The sequence below is a fragment of the Cupressus sempervirens genome, chromosome 11, assembly GCF_028749045.1.
Source record: "Cupressus sempervirens isolate cs-2001-9-10 chromosome 11, ASM2874904v1, whole genome shotgun sequence".
Classification (NCBI taxonomy): domain Eukaryota; kingdom Viridiplantae; phylum Streptophyta; class Pinopsida; order Cupressales; family Cupressaceae; genus Cupressus; species Cupressus sempervirens.
In genome coordinates this window covers 214,197,453-214,211,839 of record NC_143128.1, presented here as the reverse complement: position 1 = coordinate 214,211,839, position 14,387 = coordinate 214,197,453, and the positions used below count along the sequence as shown (strand labels likewise).

Here is a 14,387-nt window from a genome sequence, read left to right as displayed (position 1 = left end):
TATAGGTTTTAAAGCTTGATTTTCAACCATTATACAAACTATTTGAGATGATCCTGATGGGGTAGAACTTGGATGAAAATAACTACACAAACTGACCCTAGAAAAAAATATTTAAAAAGTAAATTTAAAAAAAAATTAACTACAAAGTTAAAAAAATTTACTGAACATATTTTTTTATCAAATGTTGCAACTATGTATTTATCGATGTCAACTTGAAGGACACTCTTTGGGCACATTGAAGAACACAAGACATGACATTCTTATAAAGAAACTGACCCTCCTAGTATCCATGTCAGAAGTTAGGCTATCTCCTAACATAAGTTGTCTATATTGCCTACAAAAATATCTCTCTTTAACTCCAAATTAGTCATCTAAGTTCTATCATTATTTTGTTCTCTTATTATGAGTTTTTACAAAAATAAAATAAAAATGGTAAGATATTTGGCAGAATAACACCCAAATCTTTTGTTAATTTGTCCATGAAGTAGACACACTCTAATTCTTCAAGATAATCTTAGGTCCGTCCCTACAAATGACACAACAAAATATCTGTAAATAGATGTTGTTGAGTAATTCTAGATAGCTTTGAGTTCTTAGACCTTATACAACATGTGTAATGTACACCATCTAATACATTTAAAAAATAATATTTTACTACAATAATATAGTCACAGCCATGGATGTTGAGGCTCTTACTTTATGTCATTTTCAAAACACCTTAAATAGTCAACAACTTAGCAATTGAGGTGTGAAACCCTAGCAAAAAAAACTTAAATGTGTGTGCCTAGAAATAACATGTGGCTATGCTAATGACTTGAAAACAATTCCAAACTTCAATCTTAGTTTCTTGCAAAAAAATTGCCCCAACCAATTAGATTTGAGATAACCAAACCCTCACATGTTAAATTTCAAACAAGAGAGAAAAGAAAAGAAATCCTCTCTTTTAGCAAAAATATCGATGCTGAAATGCAAATTAAGGAACATACATTGTCTACATAAAAACAAAATATGACATTACTAAACCAAAATGATAGAAATCCAGAAATTCACCATAAAAATGTTACATAGCCAATCAACAATAATTTGCCTATGGATTTCCACAATAGATTTATAACTCCTGTAACTTAAAACATATGAGACCATTTACTACTGCAATTACCCTATATTACAAAATCTTAAAGTAATATGTAAACTTAATAATGACCCTAGAACATATATGTACCTATCACCAATTTTCATCGCTAATAATAACAATTACAATTAATTTCTTTTGATTCGTAGCTTTTAATTTTGATTATTTTTTATAAAATTAAAAAAATAACTAAGCTTAAAAATTTAAAATTAGTGTTTAATACATTTTAAAAATAATGTTACCCAAACTTTAAAATTAATAAGATTGGGGCTAATGAAAACATTAGTTCCCAACAACAAGAAACCTTATTTTGTATGATTTATTTATATTTTTCAAAACGTAGGCTAGATGCTTTTCAAATTTCCTTTCCGTTGCGTGCCATGAAGAACCGGCAGAAGACTGGCTCGTTCCAGCGTTGTGGAAGACCTTTTGAAATGTCATCAATTCACGTCCTTGGACAATAAAACACAGCAATGACCGCCATTTTCCGTCGACTCTGTCACAACTCGCGCCATTTTTCTTCTTCAGCGAAATACTCGTGGTTTGTCCCCACATTCATCGAGCCCGAGGACACTTCTCCTCTCATACAACCCCGCTGGTGTAAACCCTCGCCCGCAGTCAAGAAACGGAAGAACCCCCCTTACAAACCCCCGTCTTCACTTGATAGAACCGGACAGAAACCCTACAGTTCGGATCTCCACTTCGATTTTCAGTTCAGCTATACTGAAACACCGAGAGCTAATCCGATTGGATTCAGAGAAGCCAGATTTTCGCCATTTGGCCCGGGTAAAATCGACAGACAATGGACTGGTTGGTGTGCTCCCCACGCCAGTTCTGAGGTCACGTCAATCGACGCAGAAGATGACAATCAAGATCCTTCTCTTAATGTTCGCAAGTACGGTGGTAGATTCAGGGAGGACATTTTGGGGGAGCCGCTCAGCAAGCAGGAAATTCAAGCGCTATTTGATCAATGTCGGCACCAGAATACTAAGCGGCAGGTCAATTTAGGTAAGGCTTCATTTTATAAGAATTAAAGTTCATGTTGCTCATGTTCACGTTGAAAATAATAAATTTGTTCATGTTTATAATTTTTGTGTTGAGCTGTTTTATCCACTCTTTTAAATTCAGCCAGATACTTCTGTACGTGGCATTATCCTTTGGGCCATGCTACATTCAGTTGAATGAGGTATTTTGCTTATTTCACACATGAACACATGACTTAGAGCATGTTGAGAATCTTGCCTGGGTTTTAAACCAGGCGTCTAAGTGTCGATGGTTGTCCTGGAACTTGAATTCATGTACGAGGTTTGAAATTTAGCAATCTTCAATTGTAGGACTAGAAAACGTGTTAGAACCTAGCATACTATGAGCAACCACAAAACTCAATCAAAATACACTAAACCCTTCTAATCTACCATGAAAACCAATTGAAGCATAAAGGAAATAAAATTATAAAACAAATGAAACTCCCTCTTCAATTGTAGCTCCCATGTCCTCCTTTTTTCTCCATTTGATGTAGCTCCAATTGCCTATAGTGCCTATACAATTGAAAGCAAATGACTATGACTGGATGATGCTATTGAGAGTACTAGAAGCGTGGCTTGAGAATAATGGGTTCTAAGAATTCAAAGGATTTTGAGGGATGTTCTAACTTCTAAGGATCGAAAATGAGAGCAAGATGGCTCAATTTATAGCCAACATGCAAGAGGAGAGAATTGAATGAGAGGATGGACACTTGTCACTTCAAATGTGCAACTTGGCATGACATTCCTTAGATTATCTATGACAAGCATGACACAATATGCCACATGTAGGTTTCTATGATGCATTAAAGTCAACATGGCTAAAAGTGGAGGAGAATCTATGACGGGCATATGACACCTCAAAGCCACTTGTAGCCAAGAATCTATGACGATGGAGGCTTATTATAGACATGTGTAAGGAATAAAATATATCAAATATGACATATTTTAGCCAAGTGTAGGGATAATATCTATGACACGTCATGTCTATGTGTCGAGAATGTGTCGAGAATAGGTGGAATATTTGAATTAAAAATTCATATATCCGCACAAATGGATTTTAATAAAATATAAATTAGAGGTGGAAAATAGGACTTAGGAAATTTGAGAATTCCCATAGTTTGTAAAGATGAATCAATTAATTAATAAATATCAATTAATTGAGAAAGTTGGTTAGTAAGAATGATTAGTAATGCGTGATGAAAGTGATTGAAGTGACATAGGATTAAATTATGGTTTATCGAATCCTATAGGATAAATTAGTAAATGATTGGCCAATTTGATGAAATAAATGTGATAAATATCCTTTGATGAAATGTGACGATTATGCAGATCGACTAGGACGATGATGGGTAGATCAAAGCCATTATCAAATTGATTGACTGATTAGGATTGATAACATGCGAAGGACACATGACATGGATTAGGAACATGTGACATTTAACAAACATTGTGAGTGTCACAGGATTGATAGGAACATGTGACATTTAACAGACATTGTAAGTGCCACAAGATTGAAATTGATTGATAGGGTTGATCATAGTAACATCGACGAACATTGTCAATGGTATTAAATTGATTGGATAATGCTATGATCCGAGATTGAGGGACTCAACAATGTCAATGGTCGGATGATAAAAATGATAGATTTGACCTAGTGCTGAGGGACATGACAGTACTAAGGTCAGATTTGATGGATTTGATAAGATTTGATAGGTTGCCAAGGCATTGAGGGACGCAACAATGCCTAGGGTTTGACAGATGATGATTGATTTGAGATATTTGACACGTTTCAGCTTGATTAGGGCTGATTTGGGCTGATTTGGGATGATTTTGGGATGATTGGATGTGATTCCCATGATGTTGAAATGGTTTTGGGTTGATTCTAGAAAGTTTGGACAAAATCAGAATCGATTTTGACGTGATCTGCAATTGATTTGAAAGGGGATACAAATGATGAAGGATATTGTTGAAATATAATCAAGTTTGGCCAAAGATTGAAATTAGTGAAATAAGAAAATGGGATGAGTTAGTATGAAAAAGTGATTAAACAGTAGACCGAAACCATTTTTCAGCGTCTATAGAACACATGACTTAGAGCATGTTGAGAATCTTGCCTGGGTTTGAAACCAGGTGTCTAAGTGTCGATGGTTGTCCTGGAACATGAATTCATGTGCGAGGTTTGAAATTTAGTGATCTTCAATGAAATCTTCTTTGTCCTAATATTCGTATAGATAAGGGCTTATGTTATGTTTGTGTCATTTAGTTGGGAGTTTCTATTGGCTCCCATTGGGTTTCTTCGAAACTATAGAGCAAGTGAAAAATCTTTTTGTACAAAAATATACCTTTAACATGATTGATCAGTGTCTTGAAGCAGATTTTAAAGGTTGCAAAATGCTATCCGTTTTGGAATGAAAGGCCATGACCCCTCGCTTTGAAATGGTACTCTTAGATAGAAAGGAAGGCAAGGCAAGAGGATAACCTCGATAACCTTCCCATGATTTTAAAAAATGCGAGCAGTAGGAGACACTCTTACCTTTCTCTCAGCATTGCTCTGCTAATATTTAATATTTATATTGACTTATATGTTTTGTTTAGTCAAAGAAAATATGTTTTCTTTATAAATCAACTTGTTTTTCGAACATGTAAGATTTTGATATATCAGCATTGAATTGCAAAACCATCTCAGAACTAATTTTACACTGCAAATTGATGACACTACAAATCTATGAATATCTCAACCAAATATCAAACTATATACGATCTCAAAATATACAACTAAAGAAAGAATGCGAAAGTCAACGGAAAAGCTATAATATTGCAGTCCTAAAGCCCGCTGCAATCATGAATAATGCCAAATGGTAGATCCCTAGGTCTAATTTTAGAAAACATAAAGAGGGAGTCCACAATATTAATATTTAATCTTCTTGGACACAAATTCTTCTTGCTAACTTAAGCATCTGACACCTAACTGTTTTCATCTAAATCAACAAGCTCTTTTTCTGCAGTAGCAGAAGCCATCAACTTGTCAAAGTTGCTTGATTTGACCAATATTATTTCGTCATTGCCTTTTTGGATTGACCTACCCCTTCTCTCTCTCTATTAGAGAGAGAGAGAGAGAGAGAGAGAGAGAGAGAGAGAGAGAGAGTGTCTATTTTTGATCTGCATTTGATTTTGTAACAATGTTAGTCTAATTTATTCAAGTCTTTTTAGAGTTACCAAACGTATTTTTATATGCATGGGATGTTTTCTATATTAATGTTATATTTTTCAATAATTTTCATAAAGAGATTTGTCATCATTAGTATTGTCCTATTTTTCCGGCTAGGGATGGATTAACTCATAACATGATAAATGATATACATAGCAATTGGAGATATGCACCTGCTGTCAGAATCAAGTGTTTGGGTTTGCCAAGTGTTGACATGAGAAATGTTTGCTTTCAGCTTGAGGTGCAAATATCATCAAGATTTTTTTGGTCATGTTTAGAGAGGGAGATTCTCCCTGTGTGTTTTGAGAGATTGATACCATAGCTATTTTTGATATGCATGTGATTTTTTTCTATGTTAGTCTAATGTATTCGAGTCTTTTTGCAGAGTCTAATGTATTTAAGTCTTTTTGGAGGGACAGTTACCAAATCTATTTTTGTATCCATGGGTTTTTTCTCCTTTATTAATATATTATTTTTCAATTTTTTTCATAAAGAGATTTGTTATCATTAGTATTGTCCTATTTTTCCTAGTAGGGACAGATTGACTCATTACACGATAAATTATATACATAACAATTGGAGATATGCAGCTGTTGTCAGAATCAAGTGTTTGGGTGTGCCAACCATTGACATGAAAAATGTTTGCTTTCAGCTTGAGGTGCAAATATCTTTAAGAGTTTTTCCTCCATGTTTAGAGAGGGGTTTTTTTTCTGTCATGTTTTTAAAAATTGACACGATAGCTATTTTTGATCTACAAGTGATTTTTTTTTTCTATGTTAGACTAATGTATTCAAGCATATTTGGAGGGACTGTTACCAAATCTATTTTTATATCCATGGGATTATTTTTCCATATTAATTTAATATCTTTCAATTTTTTCCATAAAGAGATTTGTTATCATCAGTATCATCCTATTTTTCCAGGTAGGGATGGATTGACTCGTAACATGATAAATGATATACATAACAATTGGAGATATGCACCTGCTGTCAGAATCAAGTGTTTGGGTGTTCCAACTGTTGACATGAAAACTGTTTACTTTCAGCTTGAGGTGCAAATGTCTTGGAGTTTTATTTCTGTCATGTTTAGCGAGGGAGATTTTTTCTGTTGTGTTTTGAGAGATTGATACCATAGCTATTTTTGATCTGCACGTAATATATTTTTTTCTATGTTAGTCGAATGTATTTAAGTCTTTTTGGAGCGACTGTTACCATACCTATTTTTATGTACATGGTAATTTTTCTATATTAATCTAATATTTTTCATAAAGAGATTTGTTATCAATACTATTGTCCTATTTTTCCAGGTAGGGATGGACTGACACATAACATGATAAATGATATACATAACAATTGGAGATATGCACCTGCTGTAAGAATCAAGTGTTTGGGTGTGCCAACCGTTGACATGAAAAATGTTTGCTTTCAGCTCGAGGTGCAAATATCTTCTATCAGTTTACTTTCTGGTATTCATATATTGGTTGCAACAGTCTTTCAATGATCTACTTGCATCTTTTATTTTGTTTATAGATTGTTTTAAACATTTATTTCTTTTTAGACTTGCAATGTAAATTTATTCTGTAATTTTCAGCATATGCATGCACTTTGTGGGAGCTTTAACAGTCAATATCCACTTAAAGTGATGATAATAAGATATAATTCCGAATGTGTTGATCTATTTTTAGTGTTTTTCCACTACATGGCCCATTAAAATGAATCATATTTGTCCTTATTGTATGTTGATTGCATAATTTGCTATTCCACATGCAAGAATATGGAAAACCTGCTCACAGATATGCAGTCTAGAGTTGTTAAGATTGATTGATAATGAAAAGAAGCATGTAAACACAATTGACGAGCTGAAGAAGTAACACAAATGAAAGATAATGGCAGCATGACCTGGAAAAACCCTCAAAATGGGGGAAAGCCCTTTAAAAGTGAAGGGCTTCCTCCTCCAGCCAATTTCATTTACTGCTACAATGTTAACTTAGTTAAAATAGGCTCTGATGGATTTGTCTCGCACAAAATCACAGTGCTCAAATACCACCTGTACAAGCTATCAAATGCTCTCACTCTTCCCAAAGTCTTGGACAACTCCTTAAGACTCATATGCTGAGCCCCAAAAGCAACATAAGCCTTTAGAATCAACTTTCTTTCAAAACACCTACAATGTGATGACATATTAGAATGATCTCTCACGGAGGTTTTAACAGGAGAAGAGTTGAAGAAGAAACCTCAGTATCCTTGTAACTGAAATTAAAACTTTTGACACGTCCTAGATCCTCCTGAGCCTGCAAACATTGTAACTGATTTGTTTATTTTGATGTGCCTGCCACTTGGCCATGGTCAGACTGTTCAGCATGCCTAGAATTCTGAGAGACAGGGTTTACTGCATTTGAATTAGTGAAACTTGCTTGATCCAGTTCAAACTTGTCACCAATATCAGATTTCCTGTCAGTTCTAGTTACTTCTGATCATCAGGTCTTTCATTGTATGTCTTCCTTTGTTTTTCTCCAATACTTGTTTTCTGAAACTTTAGGTTAGGTCTCCCCATTTTGCACTAATGAACTAGCAAGAGTGCTTAGCAAAAGGATTAGCTTCAATCAGGAAGAGTGACTAAATTAGGTGCTTATACAATTATTACTGATCCAATTTGAGTCACTTGTTGGTATTACATTTTAGTTGATTGCCTAGTGGTACTTTGATGTCAAGGTAGGTGAGTGTTATAACCAGAAATACAATTAAAAAGTATATTTAAAACTCATCTCTTTTCACTATTTGCTATGATGTGAAGAAATAAATTTGTAGTCCAAATTAAGTTGTAATATGTGGCTTGGACTGCTGCATATTACTATCTCTTTCAATGCAGTTTTGGACCAGCTCATACATGATGCAATGGTTGTAATATGCATACAATGAAATCATTGATTGAGATATCAAGATTAAACAAAGGTGAGGAATTCTTATGAATTGAGCAATTACAAGATCTTTCAATAATGGATACAACTGAGAACTAAAGACATAATTGAAAGTTACTAAATTATATAGACAACTTAAAGAAAAAAAGGCTACTAAAAACTGACTGACTGGCATAAAAGAAAGTTACAGTACCAATATACTAAGTATTGCAATATTACTTTGACACCATTCCTTAATGGTCATTTTATTAAATTACCCTGATAAGACTTGACATAATCTGCAGGTTATTCAAGCATTGCATAGACGATCATCCCTGGTTGAACTTTGATTAGCCAGCCACTTTTTAGATAGCTTCTGTACATGACCAAGTACAAGAACAAACATAGTGCCTTCTGACATGATGTTGGGTAATCAAGCCATCCCTCTTGTTAGCTAGAGATTGAGAGGAACTTCTCAAAAAACTTTGATTTTGTTGATAAAAAATCAGCAAAAAACTTTGAAACCTTGATTTTGCCAAAAATTGTCAAAAGGAGTTTCTGCAAAACAATACCATGATCTTGTGGAAAAGATCATCAAAAGCTTCAGCACATTTGTGGGAATACTGTTAGTCTTAGGAACCTTGGGTACATTCCTACACAATTTGCAAGAAACCTCAGCTTTATAAAAAAAAAGTCAAAACCATAGTGAATTTTTTTTTCTTAGCAACTTCTTGCCAAAGATCCCCAAAAAAATTCTGCAAAAACTCGGTGATAACTTGACAACTTAAAAAATTGCTTAAATTCAATTAGAAATGCATTTTTTTGCTCAAACAATCAATGAGGAGATGAATCTAATGAATTAGTAAATGAGTAAACAAAAGAAAGAAGCTGAGTCTAGATATATATTAAATGAAAATTGAGTACAAAATGGCATCCTCATGTGGAATGTTGATGATGGTTGGTAGCTTGATAGTCTGAAGCAGAATTAAAATAGAAAATTATCTTTGTAAAACTATAAGTGAATACAACATCAAAACAATCTCCATCTTCCTCTTCCCCCTCCCAACAACTCTAGTAAAAACTATAGGATGGGTAAGGGGTCTAGTCCTAGGAGTGCGTTGTGGCGCTTTGCCTCCTTGCTCTACACAATTGGTTGTAACTCGATCTCAATCGGGGATGTAGACGATGCTACCTCCATCTTGGAAGTAGATGATGCTGGTGCTGGTACTGGCAGTAGATCCTCCTTATCATCCTTAACCTTCTCATCCTCATTAATGTCTTTCAATCCCAATCTGAATCCACTTTCCTTCATAACCTTCCTCTCCAGATCATAGATCTCATCCTTTGTAATCAATGAAGCTTCTCCTGTGACATCAAATCACCGTAAGGATCTATGTCATCCAAATTAAGTGGATCAGCTGGCGTTTGCTCTACCTTCCTTGTGTGCAACTGAAGATTATATTGCACAAAGACAAGGTCATTTATGTGTTTTTGCACTGTACTTTTTTGTCTTCTTTGTCTGGATGGCCTCGAACAAGCTCTAATTGCGCTCACAACTAGATGAACTACAAGGTTGACATAAGGTTTTGAGGGCACATTTTTGCAGATTTGGAACATTTCCATGCCAATTCCGATACCAAGCATATGCAAAATAAAATATTGAAGAGTTAGAAAGCAAGGTGAACATATTTTAATTTTTATCTACTTTTCTTGTAGGTGGAAATATTTTGATTTTATTAATCTAGATAAATAAATATTTTACATCATGAAGCTTAAAAATTATAGTTTTTTGAAAAACCACTCAATCTCCACGCAGGCACCACCAAAAAAACCATTCTTGCTACTTGACCCAAAAAGGTGTTTCCCTCCATTTTATTGGACACAAACTCCCAACCCTACTACTACTCCCACCATATATATGTGATTTTGACGCTTTACATTTTAAAATGGCTTAGTACAACTCAAAAAACAATACATATTTTATGCCATTGAAACTCTCGTTGAGTTCAAACACCACAAAAACAACATACACAAAACAAAAGTCAAACCCAATCCACACTACAACTCTATATTTCCCCGTTATTTTTCATCTTTACCTTTTCTTTGGTACGACCAGCTCGAGGAGCTCTCCTCATCTTATGTCTCCTTGGAATGCTCGACTTGGCCTCTGCCACCACCATTTGTTTTTTAACCTCAAACCCCTGGCAATAAAGGGCCAGTTTGAGATCCTCCCAAGCTGTCAACACCTTCACACAATAATCATTCAAGGTTATTTAACGCAACAAACACACAAAGGGAATAATCCCTTCCTCTCTCGCCTCCACTGTGTCCTCAATTCCTTTGGAGATGTTAATACCCACTCTTGGTATTTGCCCATTTGAAAATTGTGTCCAAACCACCAAGCAAGTCCTCATCAAACACAGAGTGCAAAAACCCATTTGATTGTTTCTTCATTGTTCGATACCTCTAATCCCCATGCAAGCACTAAGGTAATGATGTCCAAATTAAAGTAGTATTGGTGCTTGGCCTCAATGAACTTCTTGCCCAACAAGTCGAGAGTCACCATTATCCCACCTTCTTGTTTACATCTGAATAACCTTTCTAGTCATAATTTCATTATCTAGCCAAAAAAGCCTTGTTGCTGGCAATCCATAAACAAGGTCAATGTCGTCGGTAGAAATTGTGTATCGGCCGACGGGTCCCTTCGGAAAGGAAATTGTGTATTGGCCGACGGGTTCCTTCGGGAAAGTTCTTGTTATGTAGCCGACGGTGAATAGTTTGTAGCGGACATAATGTATCTGGCCGACGGATACCTTCGGGAAGGTTCGTCGGAAAGTATTTATAACCCCTTCGGGAAGCATTGTAATGATCTGATCATTATCATAGGAAGAAAAACATAATGTACTGTTGGCATATGCGAATAATAATAGAAGTTCTGCTATTTGCTGTTCAGTGTTTGTATCGATTTTCAGTGTGCGTTGCTTAATTAATCCATACGGTAAACATTTGGCGCCGTTGCCCGATGGATCTGGCACGCAGGCAGGCGGAGATGAATTAAATGCCGAATCAGTTGAACAAAGACAAGAGTAAGCTAAAGGAAAAAGATGACATACGCGTTGCGCAGGAAAATTTAATTTTGGCTCAGCAGATAGAGCGTCAAAGGAGGTTTCAGAAGATTTCCGACGGAAGCAAGAGTGCGGAAGGATTGTTGAAGGAGACTCGACAACGGCTTGATTTGGTGGAAGAAGCGAGGGAGGAGTTTCTGAACCTGTATACGCCACGGGAAGAGAATCCTGACGGAAGCAGATCGACTCGCACGGCTCGGAGTGCAGAAGGAGCACGAGCGTGGAGTGACCTCTTCGTCTGAGATATACTTCCGGAACGGACAGCTACGGTTGACAAACCCTCTTCTTCACCAAACAGCACGGAAGCAGAAAACAGCGCGGGTGTTGAAAACAGCGCGGAAGCAGAAAACAGCGCGGGTGTTGAAAACAGCGCGGAAGCAGAAAACAGCGCGGGTGTACAGAACAGCGCGGGTGTCCAGAACAGCGCAGGTGTTCAGAACAACGCGGGTGCTCAAAACAGCGCGGGAGTGCAAAACAGCGCAGGTACACAACAAAACCCTCGACATACAGTAATAATGGCAGGTCCGAAGGAAAAATTGCCTAAATTTGATGGTGATGAAGCAGTTGATCCCATTCGACATTGTAAAACATGTGAAACGATCTGGAGGGCGAATGGCATAACAGATACAAACGAATGGATCCGACAATTTCCCGCAACCCTACGGGTTGTTGCCATTGATTGGTTTACTGATGCCGATCCACAGAAATTGAATAGTTGGGATAACATTAAGAAGGAGTTCATCGCAGAATTTCAACTTTTGCGGGATGACAACGAAATTGTCGCAGAGATATTCAATACCAAGCAAAGGAAGAATGAAACTGTACGGGTCTTTGCCAGGAGGTTGAAGGACTTAATCAGTAAGATGGAGAATAAACCAGCTGACGGGTTACAGAAACAATGGTTCATTGAAGGCCTTCACTCGAAGCTGCGGAAAAAGATGAAGATCGTGCCGCCATCCACATACAATGAAGCTTACAACCGAGCAATGAACCTCGAAAGTGATCAGAAGACAAAGAAGAAGAAGAAGACCAGCTCGTCCGATTCAGATGACGATGCATCCTCCAGAAATGATAGCAGCGATGACGAAGGAAGCAACAAGAAGGTTCGTGCCCTTCAGAAAGACATGCTTCGGATGATGAAGGAATTCAAGAACATGAACAAGGAACCTAAGGGTAATGACCTATGGTGCACGGAATGTAAGAAAGAAGGCCATACGAAGGGGTCCTGCCCGAAAGAGCAATTTTGCGAGATCTGCCAGATTATGGGACACTCAATAAAGGAATGCCCTTTCAATTTGAAAACAAGAATACCGCAGCAAGTGTTCCTGACACAGGAGGCCTCCCCGTCCGGAGGGAATGGGAACACCACTACGGAAGGTGCCACATCGGGTGGATACCGAAACAACCGGCACGGTCAAAATAACAACAATACCAGCAACAACAATAATGGCGGAAGGAGTTGAATTCAGTATGATGCAAATGGTCGGCCAATTGTTCAATGCCGCGCATGCAATCTGTGGGGTCACTTCGCCCGCGAATGCACCACAACAAATACACCGAAGTTACTATGCCGCTGGTGTGGACCTGGTGATCATGATGATACCAAGTGCCCAAAGTCCGGAGTAAATCTGATTACTGTAGGAACAGACGAGGAAGAAGTTCTGGCCATCACTCGGAAGCAAGCGAAGCTTTATCCTGACCCAGCAGAAGAAAAGAGGAGACTGGAGGAAGCAAGGGCAGAAATCCAGAAAGCAACACAGGCAGAAATGACACACCTGAAGGACACGCCGAGTACTTCCGTACGGAACTGCGCAGAACAGAACATTGTCCGGCAAATTTTGCAAGCCGAGATACCTGTCAGGATAAGTGATCTGTTGCTCACTATGCCTCAGCTCCGATCGGCACTCACAAACATTGTTCCCGCTGCTCAACTACCAGGAGAACATGGAAGGAAGCAAGAAAGTGGAGCAAGTACAGTACACAAAAAGGAGAAGGAAAGTGGCGCAAGTGCAGAAGATCCAATGTTGTTAGCCCTCTCATCCGGACGCCATCCAGCAGTCGTCGAAATGGGAATTCTCGGGACTGTATTGACGGAAACAATTGTGGACGGAGGGTCCGGTGTCAATGTGTTGCCTGAAGACACTTGGAAAAAGTTGGGACAGCCGACATTATGGCCGCCTACATTCCAGCTGCTAACGGCCGATCAACATGGAATCAAGCCATTGGGAGTCCTGACAGCACAACCAGTGACGATTGGAACACAACCGTTCCTGTTGGACTTTGTCGTAATCCCACTGAAGCGGAGGGGATATGATGCCATTCTGGGCCGGGGGTGGCTGATACAAGCCAAGGCAAAGCACGATTGGAAGAAAAATACTTTATCACTCGAAAGCAAAGGCCGAAAGTATGTCATTGATCTACACACTCAGATGGTTGGAGAAGAAGCTCTATCGTCGGATTTTGAAGGAGAAGATGATAAGAGGAGGCAGAGTATGGAACCCGATCAGGAGGGAGTCCTACGATTGGAAGGAGATGATGATCTGGATTCAGTAAATGGTCTTTACCACTGGCAGATAGAGGATTATGAGCTCTTTCCAAGTTGTAATATGCTAAGGATCGACGAAGGTAAGAAAGGAGGAAATGAATGTCCGAAGGAACACGGAGAAGCCGACGGAGGAAATGAATGTCTGAAGGAACATGGAGAAGCCGAAGGAAGAAATGAATGTCTGAAGGAACATGGAGAAGCCGAAAGAAGAAATGAATGTTCGAAGCAACATAGAGAAGCCGAAGAAGAAAATGCGGATATGACTGAAGCTGAAGGACAGAACATACAGTACGAACCGAAAAGAAGGAAAGATTCTACTGTACGATTGCGCAGGAAGAAAGTATTATGTCGAACCACAAATATAACAGAAAGGTACTGGCAGCAAGGAAGGCACACGATACGGTCTGCACAGGAAACAAAGCGAAAGGGTCTAATAAAAGTTGCAGCAGTACGGAG

At 37.8% G+C, this 14,387-nt stretch overlaps 1 protein-coding gene across 3 annotated transcripts in view; it reads left to right on the top strand.

Moving 5' to 3' along the window:
• Positions 1–1,466: 1,466 nt before the first annotated feature.
• The window catches only part of LOC149528925 (CRS2-associated factor 1, mitochondrial-like), a 101,616-nt gene continuing 88,695 nt past the window's right edge, over positions 1,467–14,387 (top strand). For all 3 annotated transcript variants that reach the window (XM_089808920.1, XM_089808919.1, XM_089808918.1), the window contains exons 1-2: positions 1,467–2,140; positions 6,672–6,799. In XM_089808920.1, the coding sequence (XP_089665046.1) occupies positions 1,606–2,140; positions 6,672–6,799 (663 nt within the window). In that variant the 5' untranslated portion in view covers positions 1,467–1,605. The remainder of the gene's footprint in view (positions 2,141–6,671; positions 6,800–14,387) is intronic.